Source organism: Parasteatoda tepidariorum, chromosome 1 (assembly GCF_043381705.1).
Source record: "Parasteatoda tepidariorum isolate YZ-2023 chromosome 1, CAS_Ptep_4.0, whole genome shotgun sequence".
Classification (NCBI taxonomy): Eukaryota; Metazoa; Arthropoda; class Arachnida; order Araneae; family Theridiidae; genus Parasteatoda; species Parasteatoda tepidariorum.
The window spans coordinates 19,996,724-20,023,684 of record NC_092204.1 but is presented as its reverse complement, the minus strand read 5'-3'; the positions used below and the strand labels follow the sequence as shown (position 1 = coordinate 20,023,684).

Genomic DNA, 26,961 nt, shown 5'->3' with positions numbered 1-26,961 from the left:
TGTTGTATAATACATAAAGGTAACTGTCATTAGCTGTACCATTTGTTTATTTAACAAATCTTGAGATTTTAATTAAGTGCATAAATTAATGAAATGAAAAATAATAGAAAAAGTTACAATTGTAATTTAGAGCTTCGTAGGAGATATTTTAACGAAAAAAATAAAGTTTATGCACTTTTATTTTAAGTTTTATCCAGATTTTAAGCTGTTTACAATTCCTTTTGATAAAAGAAAATAGTTTTAATAAAAGGCATTAAACTAAGCAAAACCAAACTAAAGAATTTTTATTTAAGTAGAAGATCTATTGTGTTATAAACAATAAACTCGAAAGTATAATTATTTTAAAAATAACAAAACAGTTATGATTCCCAGGACAAATTTAATACAGCCAGTATTTAGACAACATTTCATGACTAAACTTTTAATTTTTTGTTAAAATTTCAATTATGTATAATTTCTATTTCATAAATATTAATTTAAATCTATTTCGGCATTATTATTCGAAGCTAAAGTGTATGTAGTGTTTATTTTATTACGTTTGTCTAAAAATTTTTAAATAAAATATTTATTTGTAGTGACTTTATATATTTTAATACAAATAATTCTGCTTTTAAGATAAGATCTGATTTATATTACTTTTGTAAAATATGAAAAATATTTTATACCTTAAAACCAAAGAGTAAAATAGCATTAGAATAATTTTAATGAAAATTCATAAATTTCAAATTGATTTTATGTAAATTTTCATTTTATTTTGATGCTTCAAATAATTTTTAAAGTTTGAAATTAGTTTTAAAATTGTTCAATGTATGAAAAAACGTGCCACTATACAAAATGCTTTCTATATGCAAATATTTTTAAACTACTTATTAAAATACTTAGGATTAAAAATTAATTTCTAACTAAACTAGAAATTAAAGGAATTACTTTGCTTGCTTATCATTTTGACTGTAGTAAAAATGTGACATTTTTCAAGTGAGTTAATCTTCAAATAATCAATAACTAATTTTAGTTTATCATAAAATGGTAATTTTAATGTCTCTGTTAGAGTAGAGAAAAATATCAAAACAACCTGTTAATTTGATTCAGAACTTCCAAATCTGTTGCATTTTTCACTATCTTTTCCACATTATCCGAAAATACTTTTCCCTTAAATAACGCAAAATGGAATGAAAAAGTAGAATTAATTAATTGATCGTCTGCTATTTTCCTATTTCGTGTTGCCATTCCTCTTTTCTCTATTGTAAAATTCCATTTTGTTCTGGCTTAGCGCGGATTATTTTTGCGCTCCAAATTATGAATTTAGACTGCGAAGTCAACATAAAAGAGAAACAATTTTAGCTGTTTTGGTTTCATTTTTGCAGTAAATCGTTTGAGATAAGAGCTAACGGCGCATTTTGCCTGGCGCTGCAAGTAATTATAACGGACAGTAGCGGCCAGGAAACAACTCAACTCGTCTCCTTTTACTACGGATATTTTTTTCTACCTCTTCTCATTCTCTTTTGTCGGTTTTGATATTTATTTTATTTGCCTTTTGGCAAATAGTGCGGGATTTTAGCAAACAGAAGGGGGGCAGTTAAAAGGAGGGAGGGCTCGTTGTAATTAACACAAGCGCAGAGAGGTTTTAATTACTAGTCCAAAAAGAGGGGGAGTTTATGTGGAATAAGGGTTAAAGCCTAATTACGGGATTTTTCTTAGCACCCGACAAGCTTAGCGGTATGGGTTTCGACTTTTAATGAGAGCACGTGAATAAGAAAAAAAAAACAAGGTTTTTTTTTGTTATTAAAAAAAGTATTAAAGCACAAAAATAGCTGAATAAACAACAGAGATCTGTCTTTGTAGTTGAATGGAAAAACAATAAAGGTTTTTCTATCAAAGAAAAAAAATACATTAAAATCGTTTGCTTTCTGTTTTTTTTTTATATTAATTTTTACTAGACATCGATTGTTCGAAAATTTATTCCAAATTATTCCTGAGATTTATATTAGGACGATAAAAAAGCAAGGGAGCGTAAAATGGAGTAGTTAGAGTTATTCATTTATTCGCGAATGGATCAGGTATCTTTTGATTATCTTAATTTTTCCGAGCGTTTGATTTCTAAGTGCGTATTATACAAAAGGAAACTTGTTCGTAGTTTTACTCTCCTTTAATTTAATGTTTTTGTTCTTACGGGGCATCATTAATGAGAAGATAAAATCATTTCGTTACTTTTTTTTACGTTATTTGATAGTACTTTAAGGATTTGAGTAACTAATAAAAATTCAAATCTAATAAAGTATCAGATATAATATTCTGTTATATGATATATTTTGCATTAATTTATGAAATAATTTTAAAATCTTAAATTTTACGTTCTTTTGGAAATAATTTTAAGTTCTATCAATAATTATTTTAAGTTCTTTATTAAAATGTTTTTTTTTTCTCTTTTATAATTAATTTATAAAAAAAATTTAAATTTGTTCTTTGGCAAGAAAATTTATTAGATAGGATTTAATTTTTTTATCATTACATGTAATACACATATGTTTTTTTTTTAACTTTGTATATTATTTTTAACTTACATCAATGCTTAGCGGACATCTAAAAGAATCAAATCATAGGCACTTAGTCTCAAAACTGTTTCTCTATTAAGGACTTTAGTTATTTTATTTTAATTTAAAAATCGCGATGGGAAATATTAATTCAATTTTTCATAAATGCAGGTTCTTTTCATAATGCATTAAAAACGTTGTTATTAAAAAAAATTATATATTTTAAAATAAAAACATTTGTGAGTTATTTTTATTGATATTTTACTTTAAATAAGTTCTTCAAAACAACTGAAATAATCAATAAATAATAGACTACTATTTATATCTAAATATAAATGAGATTTCAAAAGTTATTACTGTGAGGTAAAAAATCCCAATTTTCGGAACCCTTTTACCTCTCCATGGAACTCTAGAGTTCCACGGTGAACTAGGAACCGCTCTTGTAGATAACCATCTTTGATTGTCTCTTAACATCAGGGCTATTCATGATAGAATCACAATCAACTTAGACCTTTTTTGTGAAAACGAATCAACTTATAAACAAGATCAAAATGGTGTATAACAAACAAAAGCAAGAGAACAAACTACAATGATCAAAGGAACTACACTGAGCAATCGATCAAGGTACTCCTTAACTGATGTGTGAATAAAAAGAGCGGCGATTATGTCTATCTCATCGTTGCCAAGGCGACGAAGTTAGAAAATGTGACCTTGAAATGCCAATTTTATTCACAAGGAGTATAATTTAATGCTCTCAAAAGTCATAATTTTAATATGCTTAAACATAATTTGTTTAGTATTTCTAAATAATTTAATATCATGTTTTTTTTTTCAATTTTATAACGGTGTAAAACGTAGGAATTTTTAAAGCACAAACTTTAATTATATTTAGAAAAAAACTTACTCAAATGTAATTACAAGAAAAGTCAATTATTTTAAGAAGTATTTGATGATAAAATTCAGGCGATAATTAAAAGAGTTTATGCTTGCTTTCAAAAGAAAAAAGTTTTGAGATCAAATGTTATGATAATAATCAACTATAGAAACCATAGAAGAAAAAAAAGAACACAAATGATAATTTAATTTATTAAAAATATTCATATTTATTACATTGTTCTTTAAGTGGACAAACAAACTAGAAGCAAAAATATTCTAAACCTTAACTCCACTTCATTTCTATTCATATCGTTGCTCTCAATTAAAATTAGTCTAATATCAACATCGTTTTTCATACCTGTATCTTCACCACAACTAAGATTCCATTTAGTTTTGATCTGGCGAATTTTCTTTTTCGCCAAATGTCTTTGTTTGTGCGTTTTGAATAACTCATAATGATCCTTACGAGAAGTTTCTTAAAAAGTTTGAGGCACGGCTATAATTAGAACCGAGATGAAGATCTTTTTGAGTCTAGTCTAATGATGCCTTATAGTATTTGACTAATTGACTCTCATTAAGGGATATTTCACTAATTAATCTCTAGATATTTTATCCTATTTCTATGCACTCTTCCATTGGCAGGGGACCTCTTTTTTTTTACGCTTAAAGCGCTTTGAGACAAAATATTTTACTCCTTAAACTGGATCGAATTTCTGGTTTGGAAAGAATTTTTGCTGAGTTATTTTGGGATTTGTTCAAGTTACGCAGACTAATATCTTCATTGAAAGGAATATCGTCTTTGTTTGATGAGGTACCTTTAAAATTAGAAATTCTATGATTAAACTGATGAAAAAAAATGATGAGGATTTACATTAAATTATAAATATCTCTTAAACCGAAGAAATATAAAAATAAGTTCTTAATTATATTCTAAAGATGTAAAAATCTTAAAATTAAGACAAAGATTTTCTGAGAATTCATTTAAATCTTCAATGGTATTTATTTAATTGATTATGCGACTGGCGCATTAAAATATTTTCAGATTATTGAGCAATTAAAAAACAAACATAATTTTTCTGACAAATTAGAAATTTCACTAACTATATTTTACTAACACACTGATTAAGGCCGGGAAAGCCTGGTTAGTAGGGCACTAGGCCCATGTTCAAGAGGTCGTGGGTTCGATCCCCGCTGGCCAAAGACTCCCCGTGTAGTAAATGGTGACGGATGTAAATCTGTCGAGTTACAAAGTCCTCCATGTTTCCATAACAAATCATACCTCTTGGGGTACTGACCAGGAGATTCCTTGTCTTCTGAATTAGTTCAAAATTACAAGGATACGGAGTTGAACATTAGTTGTCGTAAAGCCAAAATTGGGTTGGCTGTTCAACGACTTATATATAACACATTGACTGAGCCGTGGTAACTCAGGGCATAGATTGTTCGCCTTCCAAAGAGGTGTAGAGAGTACAAGCGTAGATACGAATTCCGCACCCGGCTCATACCGACCACAAACATAAAATATCACCAGTGGTAGATCATGCGTTAGAGTCCCCGTGCCATCAGGTTAATCGTGAGAGGTTTTCGTGGTTTCGGGTTAATTCCAAAAAGTCTTCCTTGAAGGCAAATTTCTCCCAATACTCCAGAAGCTCCCTTGACTTCTGGATTGGGTTCAAAATTACAAGGCTACGGAGTTGAACATTGTGAGTTGTAAGCGAAAAATTGTGCCGGTTGTACAACGGCGGTGATAAAATAAAAAAACAAAACAAAATAACGCATTGACTAGGGAATTTTATTTAGCAATTTGCAAATGTAGCCCATTTCTTAAAATCAAAAAATCATTGTATTTGTCAGATTAAACAATATTTTAATTGTAATAAAAATTCCTTCATACTAAGCTGAAGTTAAAGACATAAGATCAGAAAAAAAAAGTTGTCGAAAACTTCGAATTTCAAAGCAATTTTATGCAAAAATGTACTGTTTATTAGTGATGAAATATTGAAATGTTACAAAATTTTATCGACCTATTAATAAGAGTTACTTTTGTTTGAAGAATTGTATTTAATATAAGGTCTCATCTATGAATACTTTATTTAACATGTACCGTTTTGATTTTTTAGGCTGAATGTCAAAATTATGTGCGCGTTCTTGCCCGAAAGTCCGAAGACACGATTCTTGTATGTGGAACTAATGCTTTCAAGCCCATGTGTAGGAACTACAAGCAAACGGTGAGTATTTCCAGAATTTTCAGTTGCTGTCATTATGATAAAAATCGTATGACACAGAACACTAACTAATTGTAGCTAATTGAACACTGATAATCTTTTTAAACTGTTTTTTTATTTTTGTTATTACAGCCAACGGATTATATTGTTATAAAAGAACAGTCTGGCGAGGGCCTCTGTCCGTATGACCCAAATCACAATAGTACAGCTATATATGCAGGTATTATATTATGAAATATGATTTATATGTATCAGTTACTAATTTAATTCATCTGCACCTTTAAAATCAAATATAAAAAAATTTTTTAAACAATTTCTTAATAATTTTTCGACAATTGACATTTTTTAAAAATATTTTTAGATTTTATTCATTCAAATATTTTTTAAATTTATTTTATTCTACTCTTAATCGTTAATTTCTAGATAGTTGTGTAATAGTTTTAATACTAAATAATTAATATCTTATCCATAATGCTTGGTGAATTATTTTGTTACACAATTATTTATTTTAATTACATTCAAGTGAATCTTTAAATAAATAAATGATTTTATTTGATTATTTTTAATAAATAAATAATTTTATATTAGTTTTAATAATTTTTAAATTCTTTGAATTTAGATTTCTTACGAAATATTTTTTTGAAAGAAAATACCAATTCTGTTCTATATTTAATTGATAATTTCTAGTGTAATTATACAATAATTTTATTATGAAACAAGAACTATAAAATTTTGTTGCAAATGCTAAGGAAATTATTTTTTTCACACAATTATTCATTGTTTACGATTTATCGTTTTTATTTAAAGTTAAACTCAAAAATAACAATAATGGTAGTAATAAACAAATTACTTAGTTTCATTTCTTTAAATAAATAAATATTTATTAGCTTTTTTATAATTTTTAAATTATTTTAAATTAAAATATTATTTTAAAATATTTTTTAAGAAAATTATATAATTTCTTATTTAATCGATAAGTTCTAATACATTTGAGCAATAATTATATTTTAAACTATTAACTCTCCATTATCATTGCTAACTCTAAGAGAATTATTATTTTGTTATACAATTTTTTGTTATTTTCTTTGTCTCACAATGCACAAATATTTATTTTACTTGCATAATCATGTTTTTAAATTTTTCTGGGGTGATTGATTGGTGAAGTATGGAATATGCATTCTAACATTTAGTTATTAAATAAGGAATACTTTATAGTATACTTTTAACGCATCATATTACGAAACTCAACATATAATCGAAATATTTTTAGCGCTAATTAATTCAACTTAATTTAATTTTCTAATTTAAACTTAATTTAATACACTGTTGATTAATTACTGATTAATTTAAAATCCGTTATAGCTTGTTTCAAACATGTATGGTATTTATATATCTTGTGTACAATAATTGCTGTACATAAAATCACTTTAGGCCATTAATTAATTCGGTGAAAACATACGATATCTTCGTCACTTTTAAAGAAGAAATGATTAAAAATTTGTGGCCTATGTATTGTAAAATATCATGATTATACAAAATAGTAATTCTTAACTCTATAATTAAAATATTATTAATTATTTTTATTGCATCATATCTCACTCCCTATTATTGTAGACTTAAATAAGTTCCTTGCAGATCCTTGGTTTAAATTTAACTGAAAACTTTCTTTTAAAAAAAAATGAAGATTTTATTCCCTTCCAAAAATATACAAGATAATGCACAATGTTGTATAAAAGAAGGCAAGAAATGAAAAGATTCTTCCTTTTGAAAGTTTAAAGTAAACAAAAACTTCTTGAATAAATACAAATCTAAGCTTATCTGAAATTTTGCCGTTGACAGGTGAAAATCTCTTTCGTCCTATTCAGATAATGTAAAACTATTCTCGAAACCACGTGAGTTTCTGCAGACGAAGGGAAAAAAAAAGAAGTATCTGTGTTCCAGGCTATGTGAGTTCCTGCACCAGAGGAACATTTTGTGGAATCACCTTTCCCGCAATCGTGGAGCCACATCTGTTTGAATGCAGCGCAGACATTCTATTTTAGTTTGCTTTTATAGAGTCAATTTAAAGGAACAGGAAAAATAAGACTTTGATCCTTCTATAAATTGAAAAAATGTTAAGTGTTTAAGGAAAGATACGATTCTTGTTTAACCGAAAATGTTGTGCAGTTTGTTTTATGAAAATGAATGTTTTTGGAGCATTAAATGGAGAGGTTTCGAATGCAATACCAATTTGTGTTGCAACAACAAATATCATTCGATTGTTTAAAATTGATTATAAAAAATGGTTGAGATTTGAAGCAATGAATGAAGAAGTTTCGAATACCATTATTTGTTCTACGAAAATCATTCTTTTTTTAACAAAATGGTGACTGTGCGATTCTTGCAATTAATTCAATTTTTTTAAAATTTAGTACTAAAAGTTCTCTTTGGATATATTGATTTAAAGAAAGAGGGTAAAATTATTTTATAAAATTTAATATTCTGGTTTAACTGAAAATATTATGTAATGTGCTTTGGAAAAATAAATATTTTCACTGAATTGAGATATTAACAATTAGATCAAACCATTGATGAAAGAATTTGACCGGCATTATGTTTTCTATATATATAATACTTCTATTCTGTATTTCAATGAATAAATTATTTTTTTCTAAAGCATAAAAGAGAGAATAATTTTAAACGCTTTTCTTTAATATAATGTAGAAAACTATTCTATTTCATAAAATTGTGTATTTATTTGCTTTTAACTTAACCATGCTATTTGCGTGAACGCAAAATTTTTATAAGGTAAAATGTTTTGAAAATAAAAGTAGCCCAGATTCGTGACGTAATAGTTATTATAGTAATATTTATGGCCCACACTTAAATTTTTTCTTTGTTTTAATGTTTATATATATATATATAATTTTGGGTTCTTTTTCCTTTTTAATTTTTTTTTAAATTTTTTTTATATTTTAATTTATTTTCTTATTTTTTATTTATTTATTTATTTTCGTATTCTTTATTTTTTTTGTTCTTAATCTTTCTTTTTCTTAATTTTGCATGTGCAGAACACTTCTTAGGGTTCGAAACGTTTTCTTTTTCATAATTGTAATTTTAACTTTTCCAGTAGCTATTTCAGAAATATTCTTCTTCGCAAATAAATACAAAAAATCTCTTTAGTTGACTTAGTTGCATAAAAAATATGTTAATCAATAACCCTAAAGCAACTGATGTCATAAAGTAAATCAAAAATCTTACGACTTATAAAATCTTTTACCAAATATTCTTCTTCTTCTTTCAAAAAAAACTTATTCCAGTATCAGTATTAACATTGCGTTAAGTCAACTTAAATTGGATTTCTTTGTTTTATTAAACTAATAATTAACTTTCTAAAAAAAAAAATAGTAATTCATCATTTATTGTGGAATCATTTAATTCTTTAGGCTAATATTTTCCTTAGATAAACTCTAGAAAAAGAACCGAAAGGATTAAATATTAATGCTATTTAACTCTTATACCACCCAACAGAGTAAAACGCACCTTGGCGGACTTTTTTTCGCGCCAACACTTGAATCATAATTAAAATATAATCCATTAGTACGAAGAGGTTTTAATATTTTTCGACAAATAAAAATCTTATTTCCGATAATGCTGGGGAAAACTTTCTCTTCGGAAAGGTAAACAACTTAAAAGATTTTAAGAAGAGTGGAAAAAATTAATTTATTTAAATCCCTTATCAGCGTCGGAACACACGTATTTATAGAACAGTCCAAGAAGTACCTTTTTAGCCGCAAGAGTTATAGAACACGGAAAAAAATTGTAAGGAAAAAATTACACAAATAAATTCCATTAAACAAATTGATTGCAAACAAAAGATACGAAAAATACTTACCTACAGTAATAATCAACTTTGATTATTTTCTGCGTAACACAACACAGGAGATGTTTCTGATGAGAATTTTTTTTTTTTTATCTTTATCCTTTTTATTATTTTATTGTTTTATCCTGATCGCAGTTTGTAATGTGTATGTAAACAAGACAGGAATTTTTTTTTCTGAATACTTAATTTTATTACCCTTATGCCCGGGGTCAGGTAGATGCCTTCTTCCCCCCCTGCAGCATACATTATCGGGTCTGTCTGCCCTGGTGCCCCTAACCTGCAATTGATGGGAGTAGTGGGGAAATTACTTGTGATTTGCATTTCAGAGGGGGGGGGGCAGGAATAGCTTCGATGAAGGGGCTCTTGATGCAAGTTTTTGTTTTCATGCTATTTTTTAATAATTTTTTGGGAAAAAGGATATCGGATTACGGTATCTGTTTTCTTTTCGGAAGTTTTTATTGCAGTTTACAACGGTGTCTTGTCGTTGTAAATTAGGAAATTAAGGTAATCCGTAAGAACCTATTACTCTTTTTAGATATCGATCTCACGTTGTTCAATTATGGGGTTACATGATATTACTTCAAGTAAAATCTCACAAATGCTTTTAAAATCTTTTAACATGTTTGTTGATTTCTTTTTGTGAGTTTAAATTTTTATTTGTATTTTATATTTATCAATATTTTTCTTACCAAAACCAGTTTTGGCTTTAAAAAAAACTCTCTTATTATGAAAAATATTTCATGCAGTTTTATAAATTTAAAATGGCCTTATGTTATTGTCTCCTTATTATTTAAGTGTTATATTTTAATGAAGATTAATATCAATGATTTAAAACCTTCCTAACCTAATTTACCATCAGAAATTCTTTCATTAATGTTTTTAATTTATTATTTAATTAATTTTATTTATTTAATTTACTATTTAATTAATTTATTATTTAATTAATTACTTTTTTTAAGAAAATTGAGATTACAAATAATAATTATATTCTCAATTATCTGTCATTAAAAACCATAAGGTGAGTTTATTTTTTTATTTATTACAAACTATTCATAAATGGAATATTTTAAATCTTTTTAGAAGTTAAAAATATAAAAGAACGTCCTTGAAAATCCAACAATCGATTACCCGACACACTTGATTATCCGACTTTAAATACAAAAAGATTCAAGAATTAAAAGATTCAAGAATTTGAAAAATCAAGCACTGTTTTTTGTTTGATTTGTAACAGGAACTCATAGTTGTAATGTATAATGTGGATTATATATAGGATAATAAGAAAAAATTATAGCAATTATATCATTTTTATATCAACAAATTTTATCTAAAATCTGAAAAATTATGAAATTTTTCAAAAAGATTTTACAATTTCCAGTCATTTTTAGTTGATATAAAATTATTTAAGGTACTAGATTAGAAGATTTTCAATTTATTTAAAATTACATATGTATATAAAATTAAATATTTAAAATTGTATTAAAAAATAAAAAATCTTTTTTGGGAGACATTTTAAAAATGCAATTGCTAACATTTTTTAGCGAATAAAAATTATTACAAAATTACTCACTTATATCGCATTTAATCAAAAAGCAGGTAAATCTAAATTATACAAAATTCCATTCCCAAAATAATCTTAAATATAATTCTCATGTTTCATCCAGTATCGATGCTAGTCTTGACATATTTCATTACAATTTTTTCCATGTATTTTTTTATCTCCATTATAACAATTACTCTACAAAAGTTTTATAAGAAATAATACTCCCTAACTATCTCATCACTTAATCTATTTTCTCTTTTCGTACAAAACTATAAATAGTTACAGCATACCCACGTTACTGTTTCCAGGGTAACTGTTACTTTTCTGGACTTTATCTGGAAGCACTTGAGACATTAAAAGATAGTTTGCATCTGTGTCTCTAGTAACAGCTAAGAATTACTTCCATCGTAATATTGGGGTCGTAATTCGGAAGTATTAGTTTGAAAAACATAAGAAGTGAAATTGTTTTTTGAATGTTTAACATTACTGAATGGAAATGACTAGATTCTATGTGCTAAGTTTAGTGAAATAACTTCTTATCTAATGTGACGTTGTTCCTTCGACTACTATTTTCACTGAGTATTTGCAATTTCCTCACTACCGCTTCATCAAAAGCGAATAGCCTCAATTTTAAAGTTGATGCCTCAGCAGAGCACGCGCTAAGGACTTCAAATTATTAGCCAAATATCAAAAGTATTCGCCAATTTTCGAAAATCTTCGCCAAATGCAAATCTTAACATTTTTTTTTACGATTATTTTTTTTTTCTCGTAGAAAGCTATTTTACGGTAGTTTGTTTCAAGCTTATATTATTTGGACCCAATTCTAATGGCTATACGGCGCATCTACCAAAAATTGCGTAATCGAATAAAAAATACTGATTTGATTAGAAAAATTAATTTTAACTTAATTTTGTGGATCTAGTAAAATCTTTATTTTTCTTTCCAGTGAAAAAAAAATCATTCGCCAATACTTTCGCCAAAACACAATTTTATTTGCAAAATTTACGATTTAATCGCATTTAGCTCGGCATCTGCCTCAATGATACAGATAAGGTAAATGAAGCACTACCGGAAACCTAACTATTCAGTCTTTATTTTTTTAAGCAGGTGGACAAAAAATTTGACCTTTTTCCCTTTAAATTAGACAAAACTATAACATAAATTAGCATAACTACTTTTTTTTTTAGATAATTCTTGTGTTTAAGTTCTGTTCACTGTTACTTCATTGCGATTGCTCTTGTTGGCAGTTGCCTAGACTAAATGTCGCCAATATCTTCTCGAATCGTCCCCTTGCTTGTTCCTCCACCCTGTCAAATTGTTTCACTGCTTGAATAGTGGGAATGCGGAGAAACTGAGAAAACATCTTTTCGAGCAAAATTTCTTCTTGGTTTTTCTTTCTAGTCTTTCAAGATTTTTCTTTTCTTTTTTTTTAATGTTTGTTTTTTCTTCTTTTTTTAAATTTTACTATTAGCAACTAGAGTAGTAAAGATTTATTTTTATAATATTCATTATATGCTTAAATATTTTTCTGAAGCAAATTCTAAAAAATTTTATGCTTATGGCCTTAGCTTTGGGAGCAAAATGTACACATTAATTATGGGACACGTATACATTTCTATCAACACATTATGCCCTTTAACAATGAATTATTTTTCGCATTCTTTTATTTTTGAAAATTATTATTATAAATATTTAAGCCTCATGTAAAAAGATGTATAAAAAAAGCAAACAAGAATATGCGTTATAATATTATTATTAGGTGTATAATTATTATTATTTTGGGTACAATATGTTCGATAATGAAGCAGATTTTTTATGCAATATATTTTTTTGTCAATATAACCATGCAATATGAATATTTAACTACAAAAAAGGCACACAATAAAGTAGTTTTTAACAATAAAATAATTAACGATATTTAAAAAATTAGTTAATAATATATGTTAAATATTACACTATCTTTATATCGCTTTATAGTATAAATAGTTTTTTACTATTTGAAAAAAATTCGTACAATGAATTTAAAAATATTTAATAACTCATATTTTATGCTGTTTAGCTTATTTTCTACTTTATCTGTCCGATAATAATTTGTTCTACATTTTTTAAACATTGCAAATTAAGACTTGGGTTTTATTAAAAGACAATTGGACCTAGTTGTGAGCTTGGAACTCATTATTTTCCTAAAATAAGAAAAAAGCATTGTAAGTTTTGTTGTTTATTCCTTTTTATTTTGTGGAAAAAGTGTAAATGAATAAATACTAAAGAAATTTGAGTATAACACAGTAAGAATAAGATTTTCGAAGTTTAATTGGTTCAGAATTGAAGTAGCTTCTCGCATTTAAAAGTCTTAACTTTAAAAGAGCAAAAGCTAACTGTTCTTTCTTGCAGCCATACAGAAATTTTCTTGCCAAATACTATGCTAACTTTAATTTTTACGTTATTAGTGAGTTTTCACGAAAATAACCAATCATTTACAGAATTACACCGAATTCGAAAATGTTTAAACCTTATCGTTTGCAAATTCTATTTATTCTCAAATGATTAGGTTTAATCGTTTGCAAATAACAAAGATTCCGTTTCTAATTTTCAAAGTGTGCCCAGCTTCAGTTTTAGAAATAAATATCAGCATAAATCTCCAACTTCAGAACAGAATGGAATTTTCTATAACAAGTCTCGCAGTAAAGCTCAGAATTTAAAGCTTAAAAAAAATAATAAATAGAAGGGGAAAAAATCCGACCATCTTGTCTAAAATATTCTACGCCATTTCCTTTCTTCCGCTTTGAAACATGATATATTATACTAATGTTCTCCTTATTATTGAATCCCAAGTTTTGGCATTAAATCACAGGCGCTGATATTACTCTGAAAAAGAGTGTAACAAAAAAAAATCCCTTTTATTTTCTTGCTAGGCCTACCCGGAAGAGGCCCACAGAGTGCAAGCCATTTCTGTGACGTATCCATCATTATACAAGTTATTTCTTGCCTTTCGACGTGAATAACGGCCAGTCATTTGTAAGCAGTATTTTTTTCTCTCTTTTCTTTGGCCCATCATCGGGCCAAAGATCTTTCCAGTGGAGATACCGTTACGTGAAACTGTCAGGAAAGTGTCTGGATTTTTACAGCTGCGATAATTCTCTTTCACTGTGCTTATGAATAACTTTAGTGGATAAGTTGTTAATCATTTTATAGTGGAAATACGGAATGGGTTTAAAAATTGTTTAAAATTCTTTATTTTTTAATGTATATATATACAAAAAAAATATACGAGTCTCGTTTGAAAAGTTGAAACCATTTGTTTAATCTCGTAGCCAATCAGAGTGATGAATGTTTGGCGTTGGTCTGAATTGAAAAACAAACGACTGATGTGAGAGTTTGGCGTGAAATGTGATTTACATTGTTAGAGTTCTATTTTTTGGGTCGTAATATATCAAGCTAAGCCTGAAGTATATTTATTTTTAAAAACATAAAACACTTTAAACCTTATATTTTATTTCATTTATTTTATTATTCTCATTTATACTGAATTCTTTATTTCAGTTACAAATACGGCTAAGATATACTGCTATAGTTCAACAGTATACAAACATTAAACGAAAAAAATATATTGCTTTTTTTATACTTAATAAATTATGTTCCCAATTAAGTATTTTATTGCGCTGTTAGGGCGCTTTTTCATTACACGACACGATACCGACAAAATCGGACGACAAATGTGTGAACGACATTGTCGCTGCCGGATCGTTGAAGCAATTGTTTTTTCACTTGTCCGATATCGTTCGTCCGAGAAGTAGAAATTCTTGTTCATTTAATGTTTTGAGCTTAAGTGAGCAGTTGCTTGTGTTCTGTTGTGATTTTTTTCTGCAAACTTTAAATATGCCGGATGATAATCGTCGTCTCAAACTTCTTACTTTATTTTAGAAGAAAAAGGCTAGCAGTGCAGAAACGTTTTTGGGTGCACGAAATGGTACTTACGTATTAACGCCACCGCAGCTACAGATTTGGCGGTTTTTAAGTGCCACCAGTCTACACCTAAAATTTTTGCGACAAATCATGAAATAAAACACTCTATTTAAAATCTAAAAATTCCAAACACTTTATTTAAAATCAAAGTAGTCCATCGGATTACGGTGGAAAATGGGCCGATATAGAGTTTTACATATATTCAAAACAGTCTCTTTTCTTTCACCAGATGTTGTCGCCATATGAACTCTGAAAAATAAGATTCCAAATGATGTCTCTCTGTTCCTCCCTTTAGCACTGCCCCTTATTCTCTCAACTGTTTGTGTATTATGAACTCCTGTATCAGGATTAATAAAATGTATACAAATACCTACTTGCTAAGGTATTTGTATTTATGATAAAACTTAGCAAGTAGGAATCCTTCTATTCTCTTTGTTTGATAACCTTTCCAACTGTCAGAATAAATTGTGTTACCATCTAAGCCCCACTTGTTGATCACACTGTCTTAAATTACATTTCTAAAACGTACGTTTACCAAAATAAAGTTTCATGTCATGGGAATTGGTACATTTTCGTTTTTTTTGTAAAATATTTCGCTNAAAATATTTCGCTACTGAAAAAATAAAATTGTATCTTGTTCTGTTTTTGGCAAATCCTAAAGATGCATTTTCGTTGCACTAAAAATGGCGTCAAAAATCAGCAAACAAGGCAACAAGGAATCCAAAAGATAACTGCATGCGAAAATGGGGTTGCTGTGTGCGAACAACAGGATTGCTCTTTATTGGCGCATTAGCACAACTTCTGCAACAACATAAGTACCCACGAAATAAATGAGGCAAGATATGTTGAAGAAGATTTTTATGTGCTTGTCCATAAGCTACAAAAAGTCCCAAATAATTTTTTTTAATTACGTCTGAATGAGAGAAAACAAGAACAAGAGTGATGTTAATGAGGAATAATTTTTATATGGCTTTTGAGTTGGCGTCTGCTAGCTAATTTATGTCTGTAATCACTTAACATTACTTAAATTCTTTAAATGTTTTGAAGTATAAACGTTTTTTTAATCGAATTAAAATATTAGTTTCATTTAGAATAATCTTTTTAGATGATTTTTTAAATGAGTTTTACCAAATTTTTCTTATGAGGCCCCTCTCATGCTTCCAAAAAATATTTGAGTTGTATCAGGGAACAGATTTTTTATTATTCAATCAAGCAGAAACTAATAGTTAGATCGAGTTCTGTTTGAAATACATAAGAGTCTTTATTTGCCTTCTTATCAAACCATTACTATTATAAAAAGTATTATCTCTTCATTAAAGCATATAGAATTTATGAAAATTTTCAGTAAAAATTTTATGATTGCTTAAGTCTTTCAAACCTTATTATAATGTAAAAAATACTACATTATAAAATTAAAAATTTATAACCAGACATGAGAATACATTATATAAAACTTTTATTTTCAAATTTTGCATTTGACATGATCAAATAAACGATTAAAATTGATTAAAAGAATAAAATAATGATATCAAAAGAGGAGATAAAACAGAAAAGATACACAAACAAAATCGCCATGATTTGAGGAGAAACTTGCATGCCTAACCAACATTTGATTCCGACAAACGATATCGTCTTGTCGGATACGACATAATCGTTATCGTATCGGTGAGTGAAAAAGCACTCCGTTGCTGACCATGTATTTTACTTGATTCGATGTCGCTCGCCGACAATCGGATCCGTTTTGTCGTTATCGTGTCGTGTAATGAAAAAGCGCCCTTAGTTTTAAGACAAAATACAGTGATGCGCAAAAATTATTTGCATTCGCAATTTGCTCAAGTTTTGCAATTAATTATGAGTACCAATATATCAGAAAAGTTTTATTCATTCTCAAATTTTATTAGTATATAGGCTATCTGTGCTGGATAAAAAAATTTAATTATGAAGGGGATTATATGATAGGAAAACAAAAAATTTAATTAAATATCGGATGAATTTTTTTACGTTTTCTTTGTACTCGTAGTTATTTTCAAATAATATTTTATCAGTTTTGAAATAAGTAAAAAAATATTTCAAATTAAAGATTATTGGTTTTTTATTGCTTAGGAAATATATTAATTTAAAAAAAAAGTTTTTTAAGGTGATTTTTAGTTTTTGTAAATATTTTTTTAATTCTAATAAATTTTAAAGAAATAACATTAAAAATGATCTGAAAGTAACATTCTTTGCTAAACTAGTTATAAATTTTCGTAATGAAACCTTTTACGTTAAATGTATACAAAACAATTCTAATTTTTTTGTATTAATTATGACTTATATATTAATATCCATATACTTAAAATAAATAAATTTCCGATATATAATTTTATTTATTGAAATAACATGACTATACTATTTAAAAAAATAAAATAACATGAGGATTATTTTAGTAATTAAAATAGCATAACTGTATTATTTTGGTAAGTGAAATAACTTGATTAGTATTTTAGTAAATATAATAACATAAGTATATTATTTTAGTAAAGGAAATAACATGAATAATATTTTAGTAAATGAAACAAAATGAAAAATATTATTTTAGTAAATGAAAAAACAAGACTATTATTTTAGTAAATAAAATAGCATAACTATATTATTTTAGGAAACGAAATAACATGTATTATTTTAGCAAATAAAATAATATAACTAAGTCATTTTAGTAAATGAAATAACCTGTACATTTTTTTTAGTAAATGAACTAACATGACTATTATTTTAGTTGATGAAATAACATGAGTTTATTTCCGTAAGAAAATAACATAACTATATTATTTTAGTAANCTATTTAAAAAAATAAAATAACATGAGGATTATTTTAGTAATTAAAATAGCATAACTGTATTATTTTGGTAAGTGAAATAACTTGATTAGTATTTTAGTAAATATAATAACATAAGTATATTATTTTAGTAAAGGAAATAACATGAATAATATTTTAGTAAATGAAATAAAATGAAAAATATTATTTTAGTAAATGAAAAAACAAGACTATTATTTTAGTAAATAAAGTAGCATAATTATATCATTTTAGGAAATGAAATAACACGGATCTCTCTCTTTGGGAAATAAAACAAAAAAACTATATTATTTTAGTAAATGAAGTAACATGATTATTATTTTATTAAATAAAATAACATAATTAAGTTATTTTAGTAAATGAAATAACATGTATATTTTTTCAGTAAATGAACTAATATGACTACTTTTTTAGTAAATGAAATAACAAGACTATTATTTTCGTAAAGAAAATAACATAACTATGTTATTATAGTAAATGAAATAACTAGACTATTATTTTAATAAATAAAATAAGATAATTATATTATTTTAGTAAATGAAATAACATGAATAGTTTTTAAATAAATTAAATAACATGGCTATTTTACTAAATAAAATAACATAAATATTATTTGGTAAATGAAATAACATGACTATTATTTTAGTAAATAAAATAACTATATTATTTGAGTAAATTAAATAACATGAACTAAACTAAAACATTTCAGTAACTAAAATAACACGAGTATACTGTTTTGGGAAAATAAAATAACAGTGACTTTAGTAAATTATTAGAAAGAATCTCTGTTGATACTGTTCTATCCGATCTGCTGTAGCACAAAACATACCTGTTATTACAGGAACGGTTACGAATAAGAGATGCTATTGTACAGAGCGGAAGTAATTGCCGAGGACGTTATTCATGAAGACTGAAACTTTTTTTTCCCACTGCGTTTCTAAGTTTAACTTCCGGACTCTATTCAAATCTCAGTTCAACAACTTTCATTCAGGAATCCCCCTACTCTCATCATGGTCAGCTGGTCCTGACATTCACCCATCATTTGCAGGAGCTAGTTCTTTTCGAGTTTTTTTGAAAGGAGTTACTTACCAGAAAAAATTGGTGAAGTTGTATGTAAAGCTAGAAAATTGGATCGTTTTGGTAACGTCATCAAACTTTCCAGAAATGTATTACGAGGTTTTAAAATAACTTTAAATCAGTCAATTTAAAATGCTATGGCAAAAGGTACCAGCTAATGTCAAGAATATATCTTTTCACTATTTTGTTTTCCGTTATTTTAGTAAATATTTTAAAAAAAATTTCTTTTTAATTATTTTTAAAATATTTTATTTTAATAATTTTTCTTTTTCTCTTTTCATTAATCTTTATTATATTATTTTACATGTTTTCTCTATGATTTTAACTATAACTTAACGTAAAATTTTCTTGAGAATTATTTGGTATTATTTTTATTTATTTATTTAACCTGTAGCTAATTTTTTTTAAAATAAAGCACTGCAATGTTTTTTTTATTTAAAAAAGTAAGGGGAAAAGTTTTCTTTAACGAATTTTAGGACAAAATTGCAAATAAAAACATGAATTCTTATTTTTATATTATTACCACTATTTTTAGCATATTAATGCAATAAATTGATCGAAAAAATAATTGCCCGCTTAGCCATTAATGTTTGAGATCTGATTCAAAAACGTAATTTTTATTTGATTTATTTCAAAACTTTGCACTAATTTATTAGCATTTAGAAATGGTTCTGTTTTTAAATATGGTGACTTATGAAACAAAAAATGAAATAAAAGTTTACACTTAAAAGCAAAAGGTAAAAATATAATAAAACATCCTGCATATGATCTATTTATAATTATAATTTTCAGCTTATTATAAAAAAAATTATATATTTTAATTAATTCTTATCCTTTTCATAACTAATGGGAACATTAAAAGCATTTTACAATTTACTATAAAAATTTCCGAATCAAAATACGCTAAAAAATTAGCTGCACTCAATGTGCCACCACTTTTTACTGTTTTTACCGTAAAATTAATTCATTTTTACTGTAAAATTTTACGGGAGAATTCTGATGTGTCTTAACTTTTATATAAAAATATACTATAAAGTCACTAAATCAGTGTTATTGAATAAATATTATTGCAAAAATTATGGTATAAAATTTTACGGAAAATTTTTTTTTACCGTAAAATTGATTTTGCGAATGCTGTACTTAAGTTGCCCATACTTTTTACCGTAACTTAATCTGAATTTTCTTACATTGGATTAAAAATATATCGCAATCTTATATGACACCAATCATTAATTTTTAATTGTCGACGATAAAATATTGCCGTCAAATTTAAGTCTTACAATAACTTAAATAGTTTTGTTAGATTAATTACTTTTATTGTTACTTGAACTTGATTCAATATTTATTTGTGGAAAAATTTTCTGTTACTTCTTTTATTTTGACAGGTTATTAATTTTTAAAAAAAATTAATTAAAAATTCTGTTCTTTGATAGATTTTATCTGTTATTATTATTCACATCAAATTGATTTTAAACATATTTAATTTTTGCATGTTCAGCGTGTACTTACTTTTTTTACTTATTTATGTTCAACTACGTAATTCTTCCTTCAGCAACTGCACCCTATATATTGATCAAGATTAAACGCAGTTATCTTTATCTTTAGAATAGATAGAATTGCATAGAAAGTGATAGAATTGCATTGATAACTTTATATTACTAACAACTGAAGTTATATAAAATCTAACTCTTTGTTTTTAAGAAAGTAATATATTTTACTTCGTACTAAACGTTTTTTTTTTATTATTAAAATTTTGATTTGTAGCCCAATCTTAATCCTTAAAAATAATCTGATAAATGAAAGCATTTCACTTCCGACGAATTATTTTCCTAAGAACGAACTAAGTCAGTTATTGGGTTCTAAGGATAAATTCAAGTTAAAATCAATAAACTTCCCCCATCGCAATTCTTTAGCGTACTAATGATTCTCAACAAAATGAATTGAATAAAACGAACTGATTTGAAAAAGAAAATAATTTAACAATTTAAAACAAGAAATCCCTTCTTCGCATTAAGAAAAAATTATGTAAAAAGGGTGGGGATGGTTTTAAAAGAAGACATACAGGCACAGGGAATTCTTATAGAATAAATTGGTGCGTTGCGGAAAATTGCATAAGAAATAGGAAAAGAGGGTTCCATGAAAGTGATTGTTTTAAAAAAAATATATAGAAAAATGGCTGTAAAAACTACGCATTCTATAGAAGAAAAAATGAGACCATGTTTTCCTCGTTCCATAAAAAATTCTACCATTCATCAGTGAAAGAGGAATTACTTTTTACAATGCGTTGCTGGAGTAGCGCCATCTATTGCTTATTTTTTAGAACTATTATTTAATTTTTGATTTCTCGTTTTAGAACTAGTTCATAGTAAAATGGTGAAATATCGAATTTTTGTATGATTAATGCAAAAACAAATATCAATGTAGTAGTTATTACTGGAGGTGCAGATTATATCTGATCACGTGACCTGGGGAAATTTTTAGTCTGATTAGAAAAATTTTGCTTCAAAATTTTGTATTGTAAAAAAAAAAAAGAAAAAAAAAACGTTTTATAAAAAAAAAAAAATTTTAAAAAAATTATAAGTCAATTTTATTAGATTGAATTTTTTTAGTGGGGTCTTAAATTTAGTTTCAGAAATTTACTATTCTGTGATTTATTATTTATATTTCAGCGTACTTAAATTTTTATTATTTTTATCACGCATAAAATTTTTTTCATAAATTATGTGAAATCAAAAGAATTTTTTTTTTGCTTAATTTTTTTTAACAAATTATAAACTTCACTCTCTCAATCTATTTCCAAAAAGTTATTGTAACAAAAAAAAAAGTGTTATAATTTTAGGGGAAGTTTGAAACTAAAATGATTCTGTTCGGGGAAATATTAGACTGAAATTTTTTGCACGCCATGTTATAAGTCGCATAAACAAAAAATAAAAGAATCAGAAACAATTTTCTTAAAAATTATAAAATTTCTTCAAAAAATGAATTAATATTTAGGATACATGGAATCAAACTACTCTTTACTTAAAAAAAAAAATTTAATTCAAAAAAATTGCTTAAGATAATCAGTTTTCCGAATTTCAGTAGAGCAAAATTTTCGATATATACATGAATCTCTTATCTATAATACGTTTAAACATTTTCCTTTAGCTTTGAACATACAAGATTTTCAAACTCACGATTAAAATCGTTAATCGTAATCTAACTATCAATATTTAAAGCATCACTATCTTAAATTTATTTATTATTAATGAATAGAACTGTATTTTGATATTAATCAACCTTTTTTTAACTGAGCGTATTTATTTTTCTTGCAAGAAATGATTTCCTCAAAAACAAAAATATATTTATCGATTTTGAATTTATACAATTTATGTAATTATAATTCCATAATAATATTTTATGTATTACTCATTTTTTGGTTTTGGAATATGAATAAATTGTCTTATAAGTCTTGCAAAATTGCAACGGAAATCTGCAAATATGGCCGTCCATAAACAGTGCTGGAGTATAGAGCACTTGACTTTACTGCTTCTATATAGGGCATCGTAAACACACGAGCAGAATTCCTGTTTTACGTCCTCTTGTAAATAGGAATGGCATGATAATCGTAAGCAGTCGTAAAAGATCGGTTAACTGCACAAACCCGAGTCCGATCTCGTAATTACGATCGGAAACAACGTCAAGAATTGGCAGTAACTCTCTTCACTTTGTTTCGCCGAGTGAAGGAATCGGAAGTTGAAATAAATTATGTATATAAAAATAAATGTTTTTTTTTCCGTTTTTTAATTGTTATATTCAGGAATTAGACTGTTAAAAGTAGCATGTAAGTAAAATGTGATAAAAATGCTCTTTTTATTTTCTAGGGGATTTCAAATTTTAACATTAAAAAAAAATCTTCTTTAATAAACTTATTTATGCTCGCTATGTAATGATGCCTTCGGGGGGGGGGCTGAAATATTTTTTTAAATCATTCTTGAAAAATTTCCCGTTCATGTAAGTACATCTGAATTCGTTACTCGCTTTATAGATTTTGTTTTATTCTGTTTACTCATTGTGTTCTATTTTATTTGTTATAATTTTTGTAAAAAAATTTTTTTGAGTGCTCCTTATACTATTGTATTAATATATTTTGCTTTAGCTATATTGATACAATATCAAAAAGCACTCTTTTTTGCGAATATAATCATGTGGGCTGATGAAAAGATTATATGTTTTATTTTCCGTTTTTTTTTTTAAATTTCATCCTTTTTTTTCCAGTTGTTTGTTATTTTTTTTTTCCATTAATATTTTTCTTTTCTCCCCTTTTTTCATATGTCTATAATTTTCCTTTGTTTCATCTTCATTTTGAACTTATATATATGAAGTTCAAAATGAAGATAAAACAAAGGAAAATTACAGACATATGAAGANTTATACATAATTTTAATGAAATGTACTGTACTAAGCTAATATTTAGCATATTATTATTATAATTTAAAATTTTTTTTAAATTACCTCAATCTTCATTGTATATCTTATATTTACATTGTGATTTAATCGTTGTTTCATGAAATATTGAAAAAATAATGAATTTGTGTACAATAATCAACATATAAGTAATTTTTTTACATCAAGCTCAAACGTAGATTAATTTATTTTTTAAAAGCAAATGAATAATTGCAAGCAAAAAATACATGTTCTATTAAACTAATGAACGCATATTTCGTTTAAGAAGAGAATGCATATTCTATTAAAGTAAAAGCATGCATATGCATTCATATTATAAATTTTGCAAGCTTTATATAGTTATTGTATTTTGAATTTTTAAATACTTATTTAATACTATAATATTTATTTATGATGCATTTCTCTATATAAATTTATTGTGTTGTGTTTGTTTCATTGCTTTCTCATAATTCAGGAGCTCTCGGACACAGAACAGGTATTAAGAAATTGTATTTACCTAACAATATTGTTTCTGTACAATTACTGAATAGAAATTACTGATAATTTTTATTTCATATAAAATATATGGAAACCAACAACTAAATTTTTTAAAAAAATATTAGTAACAACAATTAAAAATTAGCTTTAAGAAATAACTACATAGATAGGAGAAAATTCTAAAACGTGTGACACTATTTAAAGCTTTTATAAATTCAGGCGTTTGTTACGTTTTGATATATCTTTTTTTTTTTTTTCATTCTACAGTGTTTTATAAAGTTTTCTTAAAAAAGCACATATAGCAAAAATATTTTTAGCAAAACTATTTTTTGCACATGTATTTTTTATCGAAACAAATGTATTTTATTTTGCACTTTTTTCATTAATTTTAATAGATCTGCAAATAAAACAACAGTCATAACAGTTATAAATATTTTATATTTAATTGTTATTTAAGTAATAAAAATTAATTTTTAGCTTTGAGAGCAAATTAAAGAAATGTTAAGCTAAAATTCAATTCAAATTTTTTTACATTTCTATTACTTGAATTTTTTTTCAAATTTAAAATAAAAGTCTGATTTTATCGCCTCTTTTTAAAAAAATATATCATGCTATGGAAGAAAAATAATAAAAATATTTTTTAGTTTTGAGAGTAAATTAAAGAAATTTTAAGCTAAAATTCAATTAAGTTTTTTTACATTTCCATTATCTGAAATTCTTTTTCAAATTTAAAATAAAAATCTAATTTTTTTCGTTTCTTTTTAATAAGCTCTTTTTAAAAATATATCACATTAGAAAAGTAAAATATACCATATCAGCTATATTTACCCTAAACATAAAATAGGAAAAGACACATTTTATTAAAATATAATAAACTTATTTTATAGTTCAGAATTCTTGTCATTGTATGATTTGTCTACGACCTTTTTTATACATTTAAACTTTCAACTTAAAAACAATATAATATTCTTTTACTATTTTATTCATAAGTGGTTTTGTTTGATAAAAAAATTCTAACTGCTTTTAAATTCTTTTATAAAAATTAAGAACTACCAAACGATAAATATAGTTTTTTCTTCATAAATTCTCTTGTTTTAGATAAAATCCAAGAAAAGAAAACAGACATTCAAGAATAAATCCAGAGCTCTGTCTTTTATTTTAAAGCTCAGCAGTTAAATATGCGCATTATCGCTCCTGAGAAAAATAACTTAAAAATAAACGTTTTTCTCTAGATATCAAAACAACGACATGAGATTTCCTTTTTTTTTTATCTGCTCGAAACACATTTTCTTTTGGAATTTTAAACTTTAACCGTCCCAAGAGGTGGGATGGACGAAGAACTAAAGCACATCGTCTGCAAAAGTGCTGAAAATGTTTGGGTGTTTTCCCTCTGTGTGGGTGTTTTTTTCAGCACATTTATTTCACACGCACCACTACCCCTTTGATTCATGGAAGGCTATCGAACATTTGTCCCCCCCACCCCCTTTACCCATTTCACACAACACGAAGATTCCTTTTAATTTGTTGTTTTTGTTTTCAGATCTTTGGCAGACGATTCTTAAAGCTTTTGTTCTTTCTTAACGTGGAAGCATGCAGTTGATATCGAACAAACAAAAGTAGAGCTAAACAAAGAACCCAGCCGACTTCTTTTCTTTTAAAGCCACTTTTTAGTTTTACTTTTACTCCTTTTCCCCATTTTTCCCCCTTCAGGCCATTATATTCGGATCATTTTCCCTATTACTGACCTTATTCCTTCCTTCAAGGTTGTTTTTTCCAGGAAATTTTTCTAACTCTACGAATGGTTTTTCACTTTTTGGGTATTGTCGACTTGGGAGCAGTAAGGCTACGGAAATTGCCTTGATCCTATCCAGTTTACCATTTTTGTTAGTTTATTTTTTTTTAAATAAATAACAAAAACCTTGATCTTGGAAACAGTCAGCTTTTCTGAAGTTCGTTGAGTTTTTTTTCTTGAAATTTCTTTTGGTGTATAGTAACGGGAAATGAAAAGCTCCTACAACAAATCATGAGCCTTCTAATGTTTTTAGAAACTCCTATTTATCGACAAGTATTTTTTTTTTTACTGGTAACAACAGAACGAAGCTACTAACTTTAAAAGTTAACGATCATGGCGTAAATGGCTAACTAGTTTAGAATATATTTTCAGAAATAAATCGTACTTTGATTTTAGTTTGTTCTCTCATTTCCTTTCCTAACGTGAAAATATATTTTCAAAGCCTAAAATTTACCATAAAATTTTAATAAAGAAATTAAAATAGTACACGAGGTGATTCAGCATTGTGGTCATTTTACTATTGCTTCAAGTTGGCTAAGTTGGTCACCAAATCAATGATTGTGCCCCATTTGACTGCATTTTTTTTGACAAAAATTACTAGAAAACGAAAAATTAACATAAAATAACGTAGATTGTAATGAGCATGAACAGCCAGTTGATAAAGAGGAGGCGCTCCTAGCGGTGTATAATGACATTTCTGACCAGGGGTTGTTAAGCTGCTCTCAAACTTTAGGATGTTCCCAATCTATGACCATCAACCAAAGTTAATTCTTTACTCTTAAAAAAGTATTCTAAAAATTCTGAATTTTTTCTGACCTTATACAATTATTTTTCTTTAGTTCAAAGACTTCTGTTTTTAATTTCCTGGATTTTATTTTAAAAAAAGTTAATTTATGAATAGTTTTTGTTAATTAAATTTAATGAGCTCGATAAATTTTGATATCAGTAAAACGCGAGCACCACTATTTATTGAGTATTGATTTGTTAGTACGCGCATTTTTATTTTTGGTTAAATAACCGTATTTTTACGTACATATTTATGTGTATTTTCCAACTTTAGGCAGAGTCAATAAATTCTATTTACTTAGGATAAATTTTATTATTTTGCATCTTATATTTAAGAAAAATCCACAAAATTATAAACTAAGTTTTTTATTATCAATGCGTAAATTTATACCACATTTATTATTTATACCTATTTTTATATTATATCCTGATTTGATCATACTATTAATATTTCATAATGTTGCAATTACATGGTTTATATAAATTTCAGTATTATTGCAATTCTTAGATTATTAATATTCTTATAAATACTGCCTTTTATCTTGCAGCAGCA

At 26.5% G+C, this 26,961-nt stretch overlaps 1 protein-coding gene across 1 annotated transcript in view; it reads left to right on the top strand.

The window, feature by feature from the left end:
* The window catches only part of LOC107449387 (semaphorin-1A), a 561,149-nt gene that overhangs the window by 460,763 nt on the left and 73,425 nt on the right, over positions 1-26,961 (top strand). Inside the window, exons 6-7 of the mRNA XM_043039234.2 lie at positions 5,528-5,635; positions 5,765-5,852. Coding sequence (XP_042895168.1) covers positions 5,528-5,635; positions 5,765-5,852 — 196 coding nt within the window. The remainder of the gene's footprint in view (positions 1-5,527; positions 5,636-5,764; positions 5,853-26,961) is intronic.